This window comes from Plecotus auritus (assembly GCF_963455305.1).
Source record: "Plecotus auritus genome assembly, chromosome: 8".
In the NCBI taxonomy this organism is placed as follows: Eukaryota; Metazoa; Chordata; class Mammalia; order Chiroptera; family Vespertilionidae; genus Plecotus; species Plecotus auritus.
In genome coordinates, this window is record NC_137782.1 from 147,267,777 (window position 1) to 147,292,249 (window position 24,473).

Below are 24,473 nucleotides of genomic sequence, written 5' to 3' on the forward strand. Positions count from 1 at the left end.
TAGTTCACAATATAGTACCATTGTTAATTTCTTGGTTTTGATGTTTGTCCAGTAGTTATTTAAGATGTTAACACTGGGGGAAGATAGATGAAAGGCATGTGGAACTCTCATTACTATCTTTTACAACTTTTCTATAAGTTGATATTTTTTAAATAAAAAATTATTTTTACCTAAAAATTCCTTTTAGTCAATTCTATACAGTATAATATTCTAGAAAAAAAGATTTGAAACAATAAAACTTCTTGTTTTTGTATATCTGGTAAGTTATGTGTAATTGTGAATGAATTATATATTAACGTGTTCATATGGTGATTAGAAAAGTACGTTTATTCTTAAGGAATATAAACCTCATTTCTGTAACAATTCAAAGGTATAACCTAACCTAATATTTTAGTTACTCTTAATTAAGACAGAATGACATAATAAATGTGAAAATCTTTTAATGTCTGAAGGCTTTAAATAGGCCATGAATGAAAATTTAAACGATGATGAATATTTTGTGTCAAATTTAGCCTCATGGGTTGAGCAGTTCGCAACGACTTTCATCTTAAGCATTTTAAAGTCTGTTTTGTTTTCAGCCTTATGAATTTCACTGCATTAAAGGCAGCTGAGGTTCCCACAACCCCTACCGTGGAAATTTGAGGCTAAATTTTTTCATGTTAAGTATTATTCTAGTAATTCATCAGCTTGGGCATATTATTTATATTGGTGGCCCAAATATTTAAAATGTCTATTGAGAATCTGAAAGAGAATATACATAGCTTATGTCGGGCTAGATATAACCATCTGCATTTCCAATGAACTATTTTAGCTGGATTGATGAGATATAAAACTGGCCAGAATAGAGGAACATTTAGCTTCATGTTTTTAGATAGTGTCAACTAATTGATTTTCCAGGGTCACCTTTGCTGGAGCATTTAAAAAGTCCACATAGAGTCATCAGTTTTCTTATTTATTATTTTTAGTGCTCAGTTTACAAAGGAGTTGGATGAGAGTGTACTTCCTGGTTGGAGAAGGAACAAACAAAATGAAGCTTTTTTAAAACTTTTAAAAAAATGTATCTTTATTGTTGGAAGCATTAAAGATGTCCCTTTCACCCCCTTTTAACTCCCTTCACCCCACTCCTGCTCCCCCCACTCCAGGCCTTCACTGCACTATTGCCTATGCCCATGGATTATGCATAGATGCATATAAATTCTTTGGTTCTTTGGTTAATCTTGTCTTCCTGGTTAATCTTGTCTCCTCCCCACCCCCATCCCCAGTTTGCCTTCCTGAAAAGAGACACAGGATGGTCACAATCACAGTGGAAAACAAAACTGGGAACAATTAGATGAGGCCTGTGCTTTATGGAAGTAGAGCTCAAATAGAACATGAAATCCTTTGGACTGATTGAGTAAAGAAGTTGGTGTTGTGCCGGATTGGGGTGAGGAAGTAACAGAACTCACCCAAAAATCTTAGACATTCCCTGAACCCATTTAAATTTCAGACAGCACCATACGCTGGGCACTACATACTGGGAACTGTGGTAGTTATTTTACATACATTTTCTCATCAAATCTTATAAGGCAGCTTATAGTATCTTCTTTTGATAGATCAGTAACTAAACATAGATAAGGTTACTTACCAAGGTCCCACATCCCAAAGCTCACTCCAGGGCTCTGAAGTATTATGCAATGCTGCCTACACTATTTATTCATACTACTTCTAAGAGAAAAAAAAAATTTAGAAAAGTTTCTTCTTGGTCCCCACCAGATTTCAGGATGACTAAACCTTTGTTGTATTGAGGTCCTAATAGCAATAGTATTATTTCTTCTGTTCATATCTCTGAAGGCCATTCAAGGGTCCCTTGGGGTTTGTAGCATGCATATAATGATCCCATCTCCCAAGGCTGATTCTCCTTCTCCTGCTCCTTCTCCTCTTCCTCCTTCTTTTCTTTATCCATATGGAGAAATGAGTGCCACATCCAAACTGTATACCTCTTAAACACTAAAATTGCAACAGAAAAATATAGACCACACATCAAATGACCAAACTTCAAGCATATGCTATGATAGCACAAGATTAAAAGTGGGATAAGGTGAAAGTTAAGAGAGAAGGCTCAGGAGTCAGACTGCCTGTGTTCAAATCTTAGTTCCAACACTTTGTAGATGTGTGACCTCTGGCCTACTTCTTTAACTTCTTTACACTTAAGTTTCCTGTCTATTCATGATAGTACTTACTTCATAGGGTTGTTTGAAGTTTCCAAGAGTTTTTCATTTCAAAATACGTAGTAATTAGTAAAAAATATAGTAAGTAGTAACTACTCAATAAATGTGAGCTCAACTATCTCTAATCAAAGTAGTTTGGTTTTGCAATCCTGCAATTGCAATAGGCTCTAACCTCCCCATATCAGTGTGTAGTGTATTTCCTTCGGGGAACAAATTCATCCTTTCTAGGCTGTTAGACTTTGGTTTACACACATGGAAATAAACATTTCCAGAAACTTAAGACATGTAATTGCCTTACCCCTTTCTGCCCTCCAATCCAACCCTGAGCCAGAACACTATAGAGACATCAGTGGGAAATATGTTCTGTATAAATTAGAGAAAGGAGTGGTGTGTGGGGATCAGGGAAGACTTAGGAAGGATTGGAATGGGGGCTGGGTGTTGGAGAATCCTTTGAATTTAGTAAGTGAACATTAGGGAGACAATGGTAGCTGGTGGACAGGCAGCTGCATGTAGTTATGCAATTTGGGTAGCATTGCACCAATATCCCATCAGAGGGGATGGAGTGGAAGCTGGAATCCAGTCTGTGCTTGGGTCAACAAGTCATGTGCCTTGAAGAAAGAGCTGTCTTTTCCTTCTCACCAAGCATCTTGGGCTAGCTAAACCTTCTGCCTGGGCTCTAACCATCATGGGAGTCTGTTTTCAGTTCCCCAGGATGGTGCTCTGTAATTGGAAACCTTAAAAATTGTCATTCAAATAGGCATAATTCTGAGAGAGAAAAGAAGTGCTATTAAGTTAATCCTGCATATTAGATACATACCAACACCGTCCCAGGCAATCCAGAACATTTATCACTTTACTTACAAACTGCAGAGGGCACTTAGACTTTTACCTGGAGAAACTAGAATCAGCCTAAGTTAGTCATTCTACTAGATGGCTGAGTTTTTTCTTGTGCTGGTGAGGAAGCTGAAGATATTAATTAGATAAGGACTCTGAACACAACTTAGAAAAATAATGTTAACCAGACTTTAAATCTTTACTTTTCTTGTTGTCCTAAAAGTATTTTAAATATCAATACATCATTCTCTATAATAATAAAAGTATAATATGCTAATTAGACTGGACGTCCTTTCGGACATCCTTCCTTCCAGACAAAGCCTCAATGTGCGGGGGCCACAGCAGAGGCGGCAGCAGTGGCAGCAGGCAGGGGCCGGGGCCAAGGCCTTTGCTTGAATTTCGTGCATCTGGCCTCTAGTTCACTCATAAATCTTGTGCTTCATTTTCTCTTTTGCTTGTTCAAGTCACATGTACCTTAAATTATATTTATTTTGGTTCAAAATACTTTTTAAATTTCTGACTAAAGATTTTTTCTCAAATATTTCTTTCATTCTGAATTAGAAAACATTGAGTAAAGATAAGCAACTAGAAATGGAAAGAAAGCATCAGAAAATGAATAAATTTAAAGAGCTCACCCAGGTCTTTGACCTATCCATTTCTTTCACACATGAAGATCTACCTTTTTCCTGAAGCGCTAATGGAGGCCAAAAGCCTCAACTACTCCTTTAATTCATCAGCGAACATTCGTTAAGACCATCCACTTCATGGCTGTCCTATGTTGTGCTAAACCTGGTTGTAACCACAGGGAAACAAAAAACACTGCCTTTGTTCCCAAGAGTTTAAGGTAAATTTGGGAGGAAAAACAAATCAATGAAGTATGACTGTGTGGAAAATACAAAATTTCGTAGCTCAAAATATTAATACAAGAACTGGAAGAAATATGAGGTAGAAGAGATGTGTTTAGTGCTTGAAAAAAGTAAAGTCTGAGCCTGATATTGATGGGACAAAAGAGCATGTATTGGTGACTATGAACCCATTCCAGGCAGGAGAGAGAGTGAACCCAAAAACAGAGGCGGCTATAAATTCCAAAATAGCACTTACATGGTCTTGCTCGTTGTGATGGGATATTTAGTTATCATATTTAGTCAACAATCTAGAGACTAAAGCTGAGAGAGTAATTAAGGAAGGAGGATGAGAACTTCTTTGTTCCAGAATTTATGGGTTTTTAAGGGATATCTATGCTATGACAGGAGAATGTTTTCTTTGGAGAGCTTTCAGATGCTCCTAGACTTAGCAACAACATATGGGTTTTCAGTTCAAATTGACTTGGGGCATTTGGAAAAGGTTGAGCACAGTTTCTGAGTCTATGATGATAAGGTGAAATTAGCAATGTCCACCTGGACAAAACTCAGATAACTGCTGCTGGTGTGTGCCCATTAAATTTTAATAACTTCTGAATTAATAGAAGCACAACTAAGTTTCATTTGCACAAAAATGTGTATTTCTAATTGCAACGGAATTCTTACTCTAAACAAATTAGAAGTCCCCAAACCATTTTACCCTCTTAAATTCCTAACTTGTACTATCAAAATCTTTCTTGTTATTTCACCAACATAGACACTGGGTCCAATAACAGGCACTAGTTTCCACAAATTCTTCATTCAAATATTCCCTAGTTTCCATCATTTCTGTTTGTGCTGACATTATTCTAGCGATATAAAGCCTTTATTACAATTGGGCCTCTTTTCCTATTGTCAGCTATAAACCATCTATATTCCTCTTCAGTCCCCATTATTTTATTCCATCTGGTATATAACTAAAATGCTTTTCTTCCTAAAATTGCTTTTATTATACCTCTTCCTGCCCTCAATTTTTCAGTGGCTCCCCAAAGTGAACTCTGGAAGGGATAGAATTTGTATGAATGAACAGAGTGGTAGGGTTCAATGCCATTTTCTCAGGTCTGGTGTGATGTTTTATATTTTGAAATCTTACTTCTATAATTTTAATTTGTTGTTTCTACACATCAAGACTATTTTTGAAAATCTGATTTTACTGATTTATATTTTTCTAAGTCTTGTGTTATTGTTATTTTGTTGTTATTGTTGTTGTTGTTTGTTTGTTTGCCCTGGCAATAGGAAACCTAGGATTACAGGTATTTACTTTTTTTACTATATTTGTCAGTTCAGTTTCATACTTTGAATTTTACTGTTATTTGTTCATATTGAATATACATAAAAACCACTAACTTGAAAAATGAAACATAATGATCAAAGGCAATTAGGGGATTTCAGTGTATAGCCAAATAAAAACAAATCAAAACTACAAGGTTCCTTATATTGGCCCATAATGTGTGATAAAGTTTTTCTTTATTTTTACATTTCCTGTAAAAAGGAAATAACATTAACAAGAGTAGTTTTATGAGATAATTTACTTCACTCTTAATGAGTTATGGTACTTTTTGGACTCCCTTCTAATTCTGAAGGGCTCAAGAGACCAATCTCAAGGCTCAAGGCTATCAAACCCCTGCTGCATTGGTTGGGAATTGGACTAGCGTATTTTTTTATTTCTATGGGTCTGGGATTCTGTGTAATCTATAAAAACAATAGTAGCCATCATGTATTTATCACTGATTATCAGAAACTATTCCTGGGTGCTTTATACACATTGCATCTAGCTCCTAAAAACAATGTCATAAAGTGTCCCCAATTTACAGATGTGATATGACTTGGAAAGATTCAGTAACATGCTCTTGAGTGCCTTACTGAGATTTGGGTTTTCTAACTGCCATAAAATCAAATAGGTTTCATTATCTCTTTCCATAAATCTTAATAGTCTTATAGATTCAGTATTTAGAAAATCAAAATTTCACAAATTTTAAACTGAAAACTATTTCTCCTGGAGCTGTACAAAGGAGACTTTTTAATTTGGGGAGGGAAATTCCGGAAGATAGAATCAGTAAGTCTGGATCATGGAGAAGAGACTGGGACCGTGTGGTAGGCCTGATAAAGATTCCAGAGTAAAGTGATTCGGTATGGTAAGGCCAAGGACAAAGGATAGTGGAAGAGACAACAGCCCAGGACTTTAATTTCTTCAGTAATTCATTCAAAAATATTTATTTGTACCTGGCGCTATGCTAGGGATACAGTGGTGATCAAAAACAGACCCAGACCCTGCTCTAGTGGAGAAAACACATTCTTTCACAATAATGTGGCTGGAGTGCAGAGTTGAATCAGAAGGGGCAGAATGAGTGTCTGGAGCTAAGGTAGGAGTGATGCGGCAGTTCCGGTGTTTCTTGGACCACAGCATGGGAAGTGGGAGACGGAAGGACACTGACGCTGAAGGTGAAGGCTGGGCTCTCCCTCAGGGTGCAGGCCACCAGAACATGACAAGGGAGCAGAAGCCAAAGGCAAAGACGAAGATTTCCCACTCCCTTCTACCAAGCATTTTCCCAGTTAAAAGGCCAAAACACTGAAGTTTGGCCATATAGGAGGAAGTAGTGAATAGGTGTCTAATTTCCAAGGAAATATAGGGGACCTTGAGGTGATCGCATTCACACAGAGCTCAGATCTTTAAATTTTAATGCACATTGGTGCCCCCTCCCTTTGCCAGGCTCTTCACTGCCCCTGGCACTCTCAGAGGAGGCTCTCATGGAATCATTTTTTTAAATGTTTACGTAAAAAGATTTCTCAGGCAGTTCCTAAAATAGATATTTGTTTGAATAATATAAACATTCTTTAAGACATAAAATTTGTTTTTAGAGTTTTGGAAGTGGGCACAATGAACTTTTTGTGATCGCACAATAGTTACCAAATTAAAGAAAACATTAGCATATTTCAATAAGAGAGTTTTACCTTATTTGATGATTAACAGAAATAGGGATTTATTTTATGCAGTTTGTTTTTTACATGATAAGTTCTAAAATTAAGCTGGACATCTAACACTAACACTAAATTTTTCATAGTACTGCACTTACCTGTTTTAATGAAGCTATAGGGGGCCAAAAAGTAAAGAAAATGGTAGTATCACATAACTGTTTTTAGTTTTAGAAATTTCATTTAATAATACTAAAGATTGCCCTGGTGGTGTTGCTAAGTGGTTAGAACATCAGGCCACACACCAAAGGGTCTCAGGTTTGATTCCTGGTCAAGGGCATGTACCTGGCTTGCAGGTTTGATCTCTGGCCTCAGGACAGCCTTGCACAGGAGGCAACCAATCAATGTATCTCTCTAACATGTCTCTCTCTCTCTCTCTCTCTCTCTCTCTCTCTCTCTCTCTCTTTCTCTCTCTCCCCCCTCCCCCCTCTCCCCCCTTCTCCCCCGTCCTCCCTCCTCCCTTCCACTCTCTCTAGAAAATCAATGGAAAAAATATTCTTGGGTGAGGATTAACAAAATTAAAAAAATCAATACTAAAGATTAAATAATTCCTCTTACAAATTTATGTATAGACATAATGGAACTATGCTGAAATATATGTATTTCATGCTGAAATCAATTACATTGTTATGTTATAATTTAAATCATGCAAAATGTAAACCAGTAGAGTTTATTTTATAATTATGATATCTACCGAAATTGCACAGAATTTTATGATTTGTAGCAAACCCAGGAAAGGAGAAAATGTATTATTTAACCTAAATTAATAATTAAAATGGGTACAATTTTGACATTAACATAGTACTTTGTTAACATACAAATCCAAAAGTATTCATTCCTAACATTTTTGGCAATTAGCAGCAAAATACTGCTTAATATCAAAGGGTCATGAAAAAGCCAACAATATATGATTTTAACAATATAAAGTAGTTAAAATTTTGCAAGGGCACCCATAACAAAAATAGCACAGACTCAGTGGTTTAAACAAGAGAACATTTATTTTCTCACAGTTCTGGAGGCTAGCAGTGCAAGGTCAAGGTGTCAGCAGGGCTTATTTCTTCTGAGGCCTGTGTCCTTGGCTTACAGATAGCTGCCTTCTCTCTTGAGCTTTCCCATGTACTTTTCCCTATGCATACATGCCCCTGGTGTCCTTTTGTATGTCCAAATTACTTCTTATAAGGACATCAGTTAGATTGGATCAGGGTCCACCCTAAGAAAGTCATTTTAAATTAATCATCCCTTTAAAGGCCTTATCTTCAAATACAATCATATACTAAGGTACTGGGATTAGGGCTTCACCATATAAATTTTGAGGGGACACAATTGAGCCCTTAACACTCTTGAAGTATTTGAAGGGTTCTTGTGTGGAAGATGTGAACATTGTTTATGTTCACTAAACGCAATACAGACCAATTGGATTGCAATGACTTCAAGAGAAAAAATTAAATGAAGTGTTAATTAGGCCAGAGTTGTGTGGCCCAATTAGTTTAGCCCTCTACTTGAAAATGACACAGCCTAACTAGATATATACTAGGTTATAACAACGACAGAGAGTGGATCGATTCCAATTTTCCTGACTAATGGAGCATCAGCTTAAACTTGATAGAACAATATATGTTGTTCTGATCCACTAGAAGTCAAGATGGCTTATTTTAAGGGGGGATACTGCAGGCAATAGAGAAGTTCATAGTCTTATTCTGAGAGCTGGAATGAACTATTTCTGCTCTGTACTTACTGCATTCTTAGGCTGTTTGGATCTTAACTGGTGATCTCTGCCAGACTAGTAGTTATGCTGGAGTCACCTACAGGTTCTCATATCTGCTCTTGTCAGACCTGATTGGATCAGAACCAGAAGTAGCCCCCAAAGTGCAATTTCCCAGAACAAAGGCATTTGAGAGACCCAAGAAAATATTTTATTTATTTTTTAACATATTTGATTGATTTCAAAAGGGAAGTTAGCGGGAGGGGTGGGGGGAGCATCAATGATGAGAGAGAATCATTGATTGGCTGCATCCTTCACACCCCTTATTGGGGATTGAGCCTGCAACCCGGGCACATGCCCTGACCAGGAATCAAACTGTGAGCACTAAGTTCCTAGGTTGACACTCAACCACTGAGCCACATCTGCTGGATGAAAAGATTTTATTTAGATGAATTACGTACAAAGGGGGTTTGCAAAGAGCAGTCATCGCTTTGAGAAAATCCTTAGATTCCATGTTGAAATTGTCCATTCTTATCTCTTTAGTCCTAAGATTTTAAAATGAAGAGGAGACAAACCTCTTCTCCATCCTCTTAACTACTTTTCCTAAGATTGAGATCTCCTAAAATCTAACCTCTGCCTGCCTTACTCCTCTTGAAATGACTGTTAGAGAAGTGACATGCTTTAGTGGGTGGGTAGAGAGAAGCCAGAGGAATATCTACAAGGTGAGAGGTGTGTCTGTATGGTTGAAGGAAGAAAGAAGACAAGCTGGCAACATTAAACATATCAGAAAAATATAATGGCTTAATTATAAAGGTCTCCAATGATGATGACTGAAAGTGTTCATAAATTTGTCAAAGCATTATGGATAGTTTTAAAAAAAAAGATTAAAAAAAAAAACACACCATGTCAAAGATTTCACTGCCTTTTAAAGATATTTGCAGAGTTTGAAACAGTGATATTTTGTTTCAAATGCCTCAAATTAATTCCCTCCTAAAATCCTACAGACAGCATTTCTTTAAAAAATGGCCTAATGTGTGCCTCCTTGACAACCCTAGCTTAAACATGGGACCAGGGCCATTAGCACTGGGGGACACCTCAGAGTCCATACAGTTCACCAACCTCACTTTGCAGATAGTGGGACTGCCTCCTTTAAGCCACGCAATATTCGCGTTTGTTTAGTTGCTGTGGCCCCGTTTTGCCATAAGCACTGTGGGAGAAAAAGAATTTAAAACATTCTATTTGAAGTGCATCTCTTTGAAGCATTAATATTCAGATTAAAATGTCATTTTGAGACCTCAGTGATATCTAAAGTGTTTTTATTCCGGGAGCAGCTTTGTTATCATGCTGCTCACAGAACAGATGGTGGTCCCTGAATTCCATTCTTCCTCAGGGCAGGTGCCGTTGGCTTTTTCTTTCTGTGTGGCCTTCTCCAGTGAATGACCTCCTTTCATTTGTTCCCATTGGCTTACCAGTAGCCAGGCATGAACCTCTGAGAATGAATCTGACATTGCTTGGGAGAAAAATGCAGTGATTTTGATAAAGCACCAATGGGGTTTTTGATATCACTTACAATAAGTCTAGTTCCCTGGCCTTTGTTTGTCCAGCAAAAGAAAAATAGATTTATTTTCCACTCTTCTTCACACCTACCTCAAATCTTTTCCTATGCTCAGGTTGGTGAGAAACAATTTCTGTGATCTATATATATTAAATCAGACAGTGTTCCTTGGGTCTTTTTAGATGTCTGCAAATCATAATTTGTCATAGTAGGCAAATTATGCTAGATATATAATGACATAAGCCTAATATAATGGCTACTATTTATTGAAATGCTTACTATGTGCCAGGCACTGTGTTAAGAGGTTTACATATATCAGTTATTCTTTTAAATTACCTATTTTACAGACGAGAAAACTGAAGTTCAGCGATGTTATGCTCCAGGCCCAGTGTTATACAGCTAGTCAAGAGTGAAGCCAGGATTTGAACCCAGGAATTAAAGCTCATTTGTTTTTTTTTAACCATCAAGGATTTTCTTTTCACAATGAATCTGACCACATGGGTTCTTGCTTCTAGGAAATAATTGCTGACAGAATACATTTTTATTGGGGTAAAGTTATTTTAGGGTTTTAAGTTCAAATCCATACTATTTGATTTATATACAAATGAAAAAAATTGAATATTTGATTTACAGTTTATAAGATTGAGAGAATGGACAATGATGGAACAGTTATATCCCAGCCTATCCTTTGTACTTCCAGAGCACTTAATTTTTTTTAATTGATTTGAGAGAGAAAGATGGATTTGTTGTTCCACTTATTTATGCACTCATTGGTTGATTCTTGTATGTTCCCTGACCAGGGATCAAACTCACAACTTTGGTGTATCAGGATGATGCTTTAACTGAGCTACCCAGCCAGGGCAGAACATTTAATCTTAAATAATGTGTTTTCAGTAGACAAACCCCATCTTTCTAATTGAAAAAAAAAATCTTCCTGAATTACTATTGCAAGTGGAGGAGAGAGGTTGGAGTTCTTTGAAAATGAGATTAAAATGCAACAGTAATCAGACTTACTTTTCTTCACTGGAGAATAAGGAACTTTCTCAATACTATGTATGCCATATCAATACTATGTATGAGATATCTTAGTTGGTTCCTCTTTCATTGACCAGCCCAAATATTTATAGAAAAGATAAATATTTAGGGTTGCTCAGTGGTTGAGCATTGACCTATGAACCAGGAGATCACAATTTGATACCTGGTCAGTGTACATGCCTAGGTTGTGGGCTCAATCCCCAGTGGGGGGTGTGCAGAAGGCAGCCAATCAATGATTCTCATCATTGAATGTTCTATCTATCCCTCTCCCTTCCTCTCTAAAATCAATAAATAGATATAATTCTGTAAAACATAATTATCTGATTTTCATAAATTAAGAACTGGGAAAAATGACTCAGAGACTACATATGTAAGTTCTTATTAGCTAGATAAGCTTAAATGTTATGACATTATTATTTTGAAAGTGCTTAAGATTCTGATGTCTGGGAAAATGGCAAAATGCCATTTGGAAGGTAATGTGAGGTTGTTCTTACATTTCATTTTTTTATTCTCATCATTGAGTGATGTCTATCAGTGGCCTGGTCGGTTTGGGGCTGTTAAACCATTCTTCTGTCTTAAATGCTACACATCTAGCACAAAAGAACTCTTTAGTGTGCGTGATAACAGAGTCTGACCTTTAATTTTCAGGGTACTTCTGTATTTTGTTATCTGCTTGTCCCTGTTGCTTTTCATTTCTAGCTGCTGGTTTTTTACATCATATCCCAGTCTCTTTGCATTAGGGACCCAACAGAATAGAAAGGCTTAGAGAAGAATATGTAAATCGCTGTTTATTCCACACAGGCAATGAGAGCCAAAGTTCACAAGGTTACCTTTATTTCTAATTAATCTGATGGCACCATATAGAAAACAAAGCTTTTGAATCTAAGTAGCTGATGAGAACAGGAGCTTCTTCAAGTCTTTGTATAAAGGAATGCTAGATAACTTCCTGTAGTCCACATAAAAGAGGGGCATGAAGGAAAAAATTCCTTAAGCCAGTTAGTAATGCACTAAGCTTCTAATGTCTTCCCCAAAGCACCATTGAGCTCTGCAGTCAATGTTCTATGGCCTTGCATGCCCAGCATCACAGCAGTCTCACGGGAGGACATCTTTAAATGAATATAAAGGACCGCTGTTTCACATAAGGAGACAGGGTGTCATCTGAAGCGTTGCCCTACATGAACACTGTGCTCTCTCCAGCTGTATAAGCTAAATGGGCTGATTGACAGGGCACTTGGGTTGTGCCACCTTTTCTTGCTGTAGCATTGCATTAAGATACTACATTTAATTTATAGAAAATGTTCCTTTTTAAAAACGAAATGGTGGGAGTAAAATTGAAATATCTATAAATATAGCATTAATAATGAATTAAAATTTGAAAAAGATTCTCATAATCCCTGCATCCTACACGAATATTTTTATTTTTGCATGCTGCAAAATTCTTGCCAACTTGCATCATATTTTATTTAGTAGCTTTAATGTATTACATGTGTCACTTGGCGTGGCATAAATATTTTAACCATTTTTATTCATATATGCAATTAGTTTGAGACTAAATATATTCTATTAGAAAATGCATTTATTTAAAAAATAGAAGCAGAGGTGTATAACTTTATGAAGTTTAAGCGAATAATCAATTAACAATCTTTTGGGATTAATATCCACATTACAACACATTTTTACCTATTTATTATTTCAGTAAAATTTAGATTGTGATCTATAAAATCCTTTGTGTTCTATCATACCTTCTTTGTCTTTTATAATCTTTTGCTCCTTGTGAACTTCTGTGGCAACTATATTTTAAATGGTGGTTCATTGTATACTTATGCCAAATTATCTATTATCTTAAACTTCCATTTAACTTATCCCATTTTGCCCCTTCACTTCCCAGGCAAAGTGTGAGCTCTTCAACAGTAAGTAAGATCTGTGTGATGCATTGAAATATGCCTGATACAGTACTTTCAAAGTACACCATTAGTGCTTGTATTGACTTCATTGAGTCAGATTGCTCTCCTAATGCCCAGCTATGATATACTAGAGAAACAAGGAATTTAACTATTTAAATAGAGAAGGAAGATGAAGTCTTGGGGACATGAGATACATCTAGGAAGGGTAGATGTGGGTGGATGCATGCCTTGGGTGGTTGATGAGTGGCATAAAAGGACTGGAATCTTGGAGATGTGTATAGGAAAAAACAGTTAAGATATGGATAAGGAGAAAAAAAAAGAAGAAAATGTGAAATAATAGCAAAATTCACCTTAACATGTGTCAGCATTCCATCCCTCTTCTCACAAGCTAATGAAGTGTAGTCGCCTTCTGACTCATGACATGAACCCTCTCTCCTTTTCCACCTTGTCACTGGAGAGGGTCAACATTGAAACAGCTGTGAACTTGGTATACTATTATGCTTGGGGCTTGTCTTCTAGGTCAGAGATAAAGACAAGAAATGCCTGGACCATTTTATGTCTCAAGTGGCTATGTATGGCAGGGCATTGTTCTGAAAGGAAGAAAATGAAATACTGCTCCTCACCGGGACCTCAACTGTAGTAGATCTTTGATCACTTTACTTATCTCTGCTTCACTATCTTGATCTATAAAATAGGAATAATAAAAATATCCTCCTGATACATTTTCAGGAATTTGGGGAAGGTTATTGATTTTGTGTGCCCAAGATGGCAATCTCACCCCAAACTTTATAAGGCAGGAACCTTTATAGACAAGACCATGACGTCTTTTATTACACAGGTGAGGACCGTAGGATCTTCATGACTCAGTCTGTTGGAGACATTGCTTCAATAACTATTCCATGTAGTAGCTTTGGAATAAAATAGTTTTGGTTTCAAACGGTTCTTCTACCTATTATGCATGGCAAGGTACTAGTTATATTGTCTCTTTGAGCCTCAGTTTTTCTGTTTAAAGATACCTATGGTCTGGGATCACTATGAGGACTAGTTGCATGATGCATAAAACATAAAAGCCACTCAGAACATCATTTGTCTATTTTCTGAACACATATATTTTGTGGTCCCCGCTTGCAGAGAACTCTAGAATCTAGAATCAATTGCATGAAATTATTTAATCATGATTATAGGTACTGCTACTAAATTTTGTAAGAATGTGTAATGGAAGGCTCTAGGCTAATTTAATAGGGGGTTTAATGGGTACAGGGAATGCTTTCTGGAGAAACATATAAACTAATATTTAAAGGAGAAATGAGTTGGACAGACTCCGACACCTGTGTGCGCCTGCCCATGTGTGTGGACAGAAGCATTGAGAAGTGCACAGAGATGTAGAAGGTTTGTAAGGTATAGAGAATGGCACCTTGGGAGATGATTGGCTTGGTTAAAGGAATTGAAAGAAGTCCAGAGTGACTAGAATTTAAAGACTTAGAAATAAGTGATAAAGATTAAATTAGAGAAATAGAAACAAAATAAATGTGTGTATATATATATATGTTACATATGCATCTTAATGATATAGCAAATAATGTAATACACAAGATGAATATTTTCATTAGAATAACTATACTTTTTCACTTGAGGAGTGTCAGTGGTGTTCAAGATCCACTGATTTGAAGCATAGCCAGTTAGGTATTATATCTTATAGTTTGCGTGACAATCACACATAAAGCATTTAGTTGGAAATTATGTGATAATGCTGTTTTTAAAACTAGATTAATTTTACAGAACTATGTTAAACTTTAACTTTGCTTTATGGGCCTCCGCATAACCAAATGCCACACTCTCATTTAAAAGCAAAAGGTATAAAAACAGACTTATGATCCCTGGAAGGATGTAGAACTCTTCACACCCCTCATGACTTCCCTTTTCCATTGTTACGAACTTGGGAAATAAGAAACCTTCAGAAGGCGAGTAGGTTTGTTTTTACTTTTATATTAGTTTGAACAAATGTTGGGTCCATATCATTGCTTGTCCTTATTTTTTTCCCCCAAGAATATTACTATGTCATCTCAAAAACTGACACTTTTATTTCCAAGGAGAAATTATACATGAGGGGAGGAGATCTATGAAAATGAGAGAAGAAAATACTATGTATTAGTGAAGTTCATATAGCTTGTCTCTACTGACCAATAGTCATAAAAACATGATTACAATTTTATTTCCCTTTGTTCTCCGAGTCTCACCATGAAATTTAACTTCAAGTCAAGGACTTGAGTTTTGTTACTCCTTGATGCTTACCTTGATTCTTTGAAATTACTCTTGTTTCCTTTAAGTCTACTGGTTCGTACAAAATTAATATACCATAGTGTGACCAAATATTATTAGTTAGGTGGAAATTAAACTATCTGGATGTGACACCCTAAGTCTCAATGTTTAGATTTTTCTTTTTATTCTTTACCCCTGGAACCTTGATTGAAATATCCATTACTTTTAGGTCCTTAGACTTCAACGGCCACTCTATTTAGAGCTTGTGCCTATCAATTGGTTGTGGTGGTGTTACTACAGGGGGGCCTGCCTCATGTCAAAAATACCAAATCCTTCAGCCATAAAAAAGGAAAATTAATTTGGTTTTTCACATACTGTTTCATTGCCTAACAATTACTTCATCAGAGATCTGTATGTTGGTGGGGACATTTTCTGTAAAGGTACTAACATATTTAACCCAAATAAAATTAACTGGAGGAAAAAGAAATAAAAAGGAAAACCTCATCCCACTTTCATTAGGGTAAAGGAAAATATAAGCCTAAATTATTATCTTTTAACTATTCAATGAGAGGCTCTATTTTCACAAATCTAATTGATGTCCTCAGTAGACTGCTCTATCTAGTTGATTTGTATGTTTTATAAGTAGTTGAAATTCTTGTTGGACCCTTTTAAAATTCCAAAAGAGGATCATTATTGCTTTATCAATACCTCTGATTTAGGGAACTTGAAGATACTTTTAATCTCTCCTATAAATCTAAGCCTGCTTCTTTTGACAATCAACAAAAGCTCTGTATACCAGCATGTTTTGTATTAGAGCTCAACCCTTTCCAAAGAAAAGAAAAGGTCATTGGAAATTGTATTTCTCTTTGACTTTTCCCAATCAAGTGGGTTGTTTCATGTCCTTTATAGTGCATGTAAAGTTTAGATATATATTAAACTATGGACAGAATTAAATAAAATAAAAGCATATAAAGCTACTGGATATTTTACAAATAACATTTCACCATGAATTTGTAAAGAAATGAAATACATTTTGAGCAATTTCTTAAAATAATATCTCTCAATTACCACTTTCCATATGTGGCTTGTTAATGAAAATCATAAAGTTGAGGCCAAATGGAAGCTTATTCCTGGCAAACCTAAAGAATCTGAACTATTTTATACCCAGCTAGGGGCCCAGTGCATGAATTCGTGCACCTTGAAAGGAACTGTAGGCCGCGAGGCTGTAGTGGGCACAAGGGCAGGTCTCGGCCCATCCTCTGCACCACAGCCCAGCACCTCCTGCCCTGGCCCCTGGTCCCCTGTCTACCAGCAGCTCCACTCCTGTCACCACCGCTCCCATGTGCTGATGGTGCGGAGTGATTGTGGCCAGCGCCAGCAGTGGGTGTGAGTGGGGCCGGCGCCGTCAGCGGGTGCAAGTGGTGGCTGCTCCGGGCACCAGAAGTGGGTGCAAGTGGCGGCTCTGGCTCCAGCTGCTGTTGCAAGCAGGGTCATTGCCAGCAGCGGGTGCAAGAGGCAACTGCCAGCCCCAATCGCCCCTTAGGATCAAGGGGAGGTGGAGAAGCCCTGAGGGGTGACCGGGGCTGGCAGCTGTCGCTCACACCCACTGATGGTGCTGAGCAATTGGGGCCGGCACCGGGTGCCGGCAGAGGGTGCAAGCGGCAGCTCTGATACCGGCAGTGGGTGCAAGCAGTGCTGCCACCAGCAGGAGGTGTGAGTGCCTGGCAGGACCGCGGCGTGCAGGAGCAAAGAATTTTCAGTAACCACCAGAGGCTTGCCCCGATGACAGCGACTGGCACCCCACCATAGTCTGGCACCCCCACTCACCTGCTCCACCATCCAGCCATGGCCAATGCCCGCCATGTTCTGTGCTCTGCCGCCTGCTGCTGACACAGGCCGGGTTCCATGCCCATCCTCTGGTGGTCAGCGCATGTCATAGCAACCGGCTGTTCGATTGTTCCGCCGTTCGGTCTATTTGCATATTAAGGTTTTCTATCTATAGATAGTAGAAGGGGTTGGGGAATCATCTGTAAAAGGACATTGTCACTGTATTCTATTTAGATGTGTCTTCATTTGGTTAATGTATTTATGTATAGTTTTGTTATAAGGAAAGTCATTAGTTTTTAATCTATAATAATAAAAACGTAATATGCTAATTAGACTGGACAGCCAAACGACCTTCCAGACATCATTCCAGATGTCCTTCAGGATGAAGCCACAGCAGCGGGGGCCAAGGCAGAGCCTGTTAGTGGTGATCAGGCAGGCAGGCAGAGGTGGTTAGGGCCAATCAGGCAGGCAGGTGAGTGGTTAGGGGGTGATGAGGCAGGCAGGCAGGCAGAGTGGTTAGGGGCAATCAGGCAGGCAGGCAGGTGAGCGGTTCCTGCAGGATCAGGCCTAAACCAGCAGTCAGTCATCCCCTGAGGGGTCCTAGATTGCAAGAGGGTGCAGACCAGACTGAGGGACCCCCTCCTGCTCTCCCCTCCCCCCTCCATGCACAGGCCTCTAGTTATAGTATAAGAACAAAGAATTTTCAGTGAAAAAAATCAACATAAACTAAATTGAAGTTAGCAGCATCTGATTTTCCATTGAATCACCCAACAAAGAATAAAATCTGTGCTTTGATTTCAAAATCACATTTTTCAGCTAATAAAAACATCTCTGAACTAGAAGGCATTTCACATTTATGGGCTGTGGGATAGTATGGCCCTATTTGTGTGGCTACCTTTCTTGAAAATTATCATGCCTTTACCCTGTCTCTGATGCCTACTCTATTTTATCTTTGTTGTTATTGTTAAATGATCTCTTTATTATTTATTAGAAATATATATTTTATGTTCTTGTTTTAGCAGAGCCTCATCAAGTATCTTCAAAAGCTATTGTTGACTTAAATCATGCCATATCTTCATATTGGTATGTGAGTGCCAAAGATATGAGAGCCAATTGTATGTGTGTACATATACATATATATATATGTACATACATGTATGTCCTTTTTCAAAGTCATTCAAAAAGAATATATTAAGCCTTCAATTTTCTTAACCTGTATTATTTAGACCTTTCTCTCTTCTTCCATTACTAACTAATAATAACTATAATTACCTATTTTATGGCCTGGGGAAGTTGTTATTAAGCAAGCAATGATATTGGTGATGTTCAAATCAGTGACAATCATTAAGGAAATAAAATTATAATTTATATATAAGATGTTCTCTTTAGAAAGTACAAAGGGAAGCTTAGCTACATATCATCTATTATCTGGGCACAAGTATTTGCCTGTTTTTTTGTGTGTTTTTTTTTATTTAGTGAATGATATTAGGCTGTGAGGATGAGATAGTGGTGCTAAAGAAACTATCAGAATTAAAAACAAGATTTCCTTCACTACTTCATTCTACAGATATTTCATAGGATGTTATATGATAGGTATTGTGCAAGCACCAAGAACACAACAATAAACACTGCCCATAATACCTGACCTCATGGAACTTTGGGGTTTAAGGGAAAAATATTTGGATATTCAATTATAAAGCAAATGTTTCTGAAGGGCACTAAGAAAGCATATATCCAGGTGTCGTAATCTAATGTGGAGCCATCAGGGAAGACCTCCTGAGGAAATAATGCTTCTGCCAAGAAGACTTCATTAATGAGCCAGATTTAGCTAAGGCAAGATAAGGATAGGGTAGAAGTGAGGAAGGCTATTTCAAATAAAAGAAGCTGCAAGTATAAAAGCCCAGAGAAAAGAGGAGAGCTTTAGAAGAATTGAAAGAAATCTTGTGAGGTTAGAAGAGGAAGGCAAGGTACTGTCAGCCATGAGATGGGGTGGGAAGGTTCCAGATCATGGAAATCCTGCTAAATCTCCTTAAGAGATCTGAGATTTCATCTTGAAGGCAATGGATAGGGTTAGACTCGTTGCTGGATTAGGTATTGGCTGACATGTGGAGCATGGGTGGAATTTATTGCCCAGAGGATGCAGAGAGCTTTGTTAATGTATTGAAATAATAATTGGGCAAGAGATGATTGGCGTTCTAGATTTGGGTGGTGTCTGGGGGAATAATGGATCATTCCTGATGATGGAAACACTCTGGCATGAAAAATATCACGAGGAGCCACGTAATTATAAAGTCACCAGGCGAATTTTAACAGTGTGAATTGAAATGAGTGTTGAGCAACAGAAAAGTCTATGTAGCAAAGAATATGCATTTTTGAAGAACATTTCATCTTTGCTTATCAAATTATGCACATGACATGCTTATTACATCAAACACATAGAAATCAAAAACACATATTCATCAATAATCACATTTCCCTATGATAACCAATCTTAAATTTTAATATACCTTTTCCAAATATATGTGTATGCAAGCACATAAAAAAGAATGCAATTTTTTTGCCTACTTTTTAAAAATGAAAATAGGCTTGGAATTTAAGTTATTTGTATCATTGTTGTTTTTTCATTATCAATACACCAAAAATATGTTCCAATAAGATAAAATATTATAACATTTTAACAATTACATAATACAGAGAAGTAGATATAAATGTTTTTATTAAACTTTATATTTTGTTCTACTTTGATATTTACATTTTAAATTAAATACTAATGTGTGAAATAGTTTCAGTTATATATATATATATATATATTTTATTTTCATAGTACAAATTTATAAGATCTAAATGATAGTACTTTTCTATTCCTCTAAAACTTGTGACCAAAATAGTGGTGGGTTTATTGTGACAAGTATAGTGTTTAATAAAAGCAGTACATGAAAGCACTTATAAATTTTTCTCGTACTTAGGATAATTTGTATCTATTTTGTTCCTTAGCAAACTGCTCCAGTCTTTTCTGTGGGCATCGCTACCACTTGTTTCTTTTCCCTCTTAGTCCTTATCTGAGTTATTGCTAAAATGTCTTAGCTTAAAATTGCATGTTATTTCATCTTTAAGGAGTAAAAAAACTTGCAGTATACATGATTAAGCACTGAGGTGGCAGCCTAGATTCTTTCTAAGTGCTTTACAGATCGAGAAAACACTTACATATTTGCAAGAATTATTCAAGGTCAATTTAAACTGTGTTTCTGTCAGAAAAATTTTTGTTCAAACAAGCAAGGCTCACACTTTGTTTAGATCTATGCATAGGGACCACTGTTTGAGACTTGTATTTGTTCCTTAAGCTATCATGCCTTCTTTAGATTAGATTAATATAAAAGCAAACATTTGAGGATGTAAAACATACATATAATTCTTTTTTTAAATTGCTATACATTTCAACATGTTAAACTTTAAATGAAACTGAAGGGCACTCAAAGTCACTTTTGTCAAAGCCTTTTCCTATAATAATGTATTTGGATGATGCAAGATATATTCTCTTGTGATGTCCAAGTGATTGATAAACTAATTTGTATGGAATAGACAATAACTATCCAGTCATTGTGGTTTCGTTAAATGAGATGAATACGAATTTCTATTTTCTGACTAGGACTTAAAGTATGCTAGGCCTATTTTAGATGCTTCAGTGTGCCAAAGTTGTTATTAAGTTTGGTGTTCATAAATTACAAAACTGGAATAAGAGGTTGAATGTATTTTGAAAACTTAAACCTGTTTCACCTGAACATGTTTAACTAGTTAATAAGAAACATCAAAAAGACAAAACCCTGAGATCAATGGTCATTTTTTGTAAAGCTATTATATGCTGTTTAAATTGGTTGTTCGGGTCTGTCTATAACATAAGTTTAATAACCTAGCTCAAATGCAGATTTCTAATTTTCAATTAACATAGGAATAATTTTGTTTGCTAAAATAAAATAAATGAATGAATGACAAGTCTGAAACATGAAATGTTCTAGGTAGCACTTTTTAAAATTCCAAATTTCAAAAAATCATGTGGCAACTGTATAGCTCAAGCTTTAAGTATTAACTTTTAACCTTTGACCTTACAGATTTTAACCAATGAAATGTCTCTTTAAACTTTAAAGGAAACAATGATAACGAGCGCCTGGCGATTGCTAGACAGCGAATTCCATATCGACTTGGTCGAGTAGTTGATGAATGGCTACTCGACAAAGGTAAAAAACATTGATTAAAACTTCAAATAAAAAAATAATTTGAACATAACCAAGTAGTACTTCATTGTAACACTAATAAACATAAAAAATAAATTTTCCGTAAAACTAAATTAAAAACAAATTTAAAACAGTAAAATACAGATAGTAATATTTGCATACCTTGTATAATAATTTCTATACATTTTTAGACGTACCAGCTGTTTAATAATCTTACCCTGTAAATTTAAGGTTAAAGGGACTGTTAAATATAATCCACTAACTCAATCTATGAAGGTACTCACATCAAGCATTAACCCAAAATGATAAATCATTCATAGATTATATTACATGTTCCAGCCTCTAAATTATTAACTAAAATATATGTAGTTCTGATATCTTTATTATGGTCCTGACAAAAACAAACAAACAAAAACTCTTGGTTTAAACTCTAGGCATCTTAAATAGTGGGCAATATGGATTGCCGGTCAAAAATGAAGTCCCTTTAACGTTTGCAACCTTCTAAGAGCATTTGGGAACAAGCCCTAATTAAAACTGAACTTAAAGTTGTGTGCATGCTTTTTATGAGCAGAGAACACTCTGCTAAAACTGGATACTCAATTTGATGATATTGGTACTGTTGCTGAGGATTGCTGTTTGATGGAAATGAGCCATAATTTCTCCATCGGTTTGTGTATCATTCCTGAAGCTGCTTTTTACATCTGAAGCTATTTTTTCATTCTATTTTGTTTTAATAGACTTGCTGAAAGCCAATCAGAAAAATATTTTTGGAATTTTTTTGTCTCTGACATGCTCAGTGTAAACCATTTATTTCTTTTCAGTGTGATTACCGAACAAATAGAATAATTCAATAACAATGGACTATTGCCTTAAAAAAATAAACATTTCTAAAGAATAGCATATAGATACCTGTGGCCATTAAGTGAATTATGAAATTTTTACCAGAAAATTAAAATTAGATATCAGCTGCTATAGATTAGTTTCTACCAGTGGTAATTTTAGGACAAATACTTGAAATGTTAGACATATCACATTTTTAAATTAATCAGTTTAGACTTAAGAGACCAACCGCATAAGATCTTGAGGTAAAAGGGAAAGGGACCCATTAATAATTGATTTACAATATGTATCTTTGATTGGTCTTTTAGCAAAAGCACTACATTTACAATAAGTTGAGAATTTTACAAGTATTTGCCAATGATTATGCATTTCATGGACACCTCATTTATCAGCAATGAATTATGAGTCAAATGCCTCTCTTATAGTTTATTGCTCTCATTATCCACCCCATGAAAGATCTGTTTTATCATCCTTTGTAGAATGTAGAGTTCACAATCAACATTTTTGCATGTATGTAATATTATTTTTACAGGGCGTCAGCTCACAATCTTCAATAGCCAAGCAACCATAATAATTGGCGGGAAAGAGCAGGGCCAGCCCTTCCAGGGCCAGCTCTCTGGGCTTTACTACAATGGCTTGAAAGTTCTGAATATGGCAGCTGAAAATGATGCCAACATCGCCATAGTGGGAAATGTGAGACTGGTTGGTGAAGTGCCTTCCTCTATGACAACTGAGTCGACAGCCACTGCCATGCAGTCAGAGATGTCCACGTCCATTATGGAGACCACCACAACCCTGGCCACTAGCACAGCCAGAAGAGGAAAGCCCCCTACGAAAGAGCCCATTAGCCAGGTAAGTGCGGATTTCATTCCTTCATGTTGGACCTGTGGTTATGAAAGTGGGCATTTTTCTAAAATGTGATTGTTTCTGATCTCAGGCATTATGGTTTCCTTTGAGTCTTGTTTAATACAGTGCACTTGGTTTAACTATGAGTGTGTATACACTGTTGATTTGGGATTTGGACTTTTATAAATTGCTTTGTGTTGGTTTGTTCGCTGCTTGCTGATAGTCTTGATTCAGTAACCTTAGTCCAGCTCAAGAGGAGAGGGTTATCTGCTAATTACGTAGGATTTTCACTTTTTAAGTTAAATGAACAAGTTAATTTAGTGTTTTGAAAGGCCTTATTTGTTCAAGCTTGGTATTTCATCAAAATAAAATGAATGCAAATTTGAAAATCTTATAAGAGAAATTGCCCACAAAAGATCTATTGTATTTGGAAGTCGTAAAGTTTTGAGTTGGTAGGTATATGGCTCTCATGGTGAATAATAGGTATACTCTCTTACTGTCTACAAGAAATGCACACTGTTAGTTATCTGAGGAAAAAGACGCAAAATATGGTGCTTAAAAACTGGCTTGGACTAACATATGTTGTATGATATGTGGCTAACTGCCTTCATCTAGACTGCACTTAAGTGAGTTTAGTGTTCAATTTTATGTCTACAATTTTTGAAAAACATATTTTAAATGTTGAATTTGTACAACAGGGAAGTATATTAAAATTCAATCAAGGTATACTTCTTGATTGCCTAACATGTATCAGGCATTGGTTTAGGTATTGGCATTGCATCATGGAAGAACAAGAAAACAAGTAAACTACCTATCTCATAGAGCTTACATTTTATGAAAAGCTATTAGAATGCTGTTGAAATGCTATTACATTCTGATTGACATTTATTACCTTTGTCAGTACTCTGTTGTTAATTGTCAGATTGTGTGTTCTCCTTGGTCCTAAATAGATTGTTTCCTTTTGTTTTTAAGAGTGTCTTCAGTGGGTGCCATATAAAGCTTTTCCAAATACATTATTTCTCTAGAAACGCATATTCTAAAGACGTGAGAATGATCAAAATTATTTTTAAATTGTTTTTATTTCATGTGTTTGAAACAGACAAGTGTCAGAATTAGAGAATAAAAGAAAGCGAATTCTATTGTATCAGTATCCTATCTACTAATTAATATATTTTTACAAGAGAAAGAAGAAAATAGATTCTGATTTTTATTTTGAAGGAAAAGGTGGAGGGAAAGAATAGAGGAAGAGAAAATGTCCTAAGAGAGATGATCAAAAATTGTAAATTCATAACTGTTGTGATGGATATATGCACGCGTTTCTCTCGGTCTCTCTCTCTCTCTCTCTCTCTCTCTCTCTCTCTCT

General features: G+C 36.4%; 1 protein-coding gene across 22 annotated transcripts in view; it reads left to right on the plus strand.

Annotated features, from left to right (window-relative positions):
• The window catches only part of NRXN1 (neurexin 1), a 1,052,009-nt gene that overhangs the window by 903,399 nt on the left and 124,137 nt on the right, over positions 1 to 24,473 (plus strand). For 14 of the 22 annotated variants that reach the window (XM_080686544.1, XM_080686543.1, XM_080686548.1 and 11 more), the window contains 2 exons: positions 21,338 to 21,427; positions 22,797 to 23,116. In XM_080686544.1, the coding sequence (XP_080542670.1) occupies positions 21,338 to 21,427; positions 22,797 to 23,116 (410 nt within the window). The remainder of the gene's footprint in view (positions 1 to 21,337; positions 21,428 to 22,796; positions 23,117 to 24,473) is intronic. The other 8 variants (XM_080686529.1, XM_080686530.1, XM_080686531.1 and 5 more) reach the window with 1 other exon arrangement.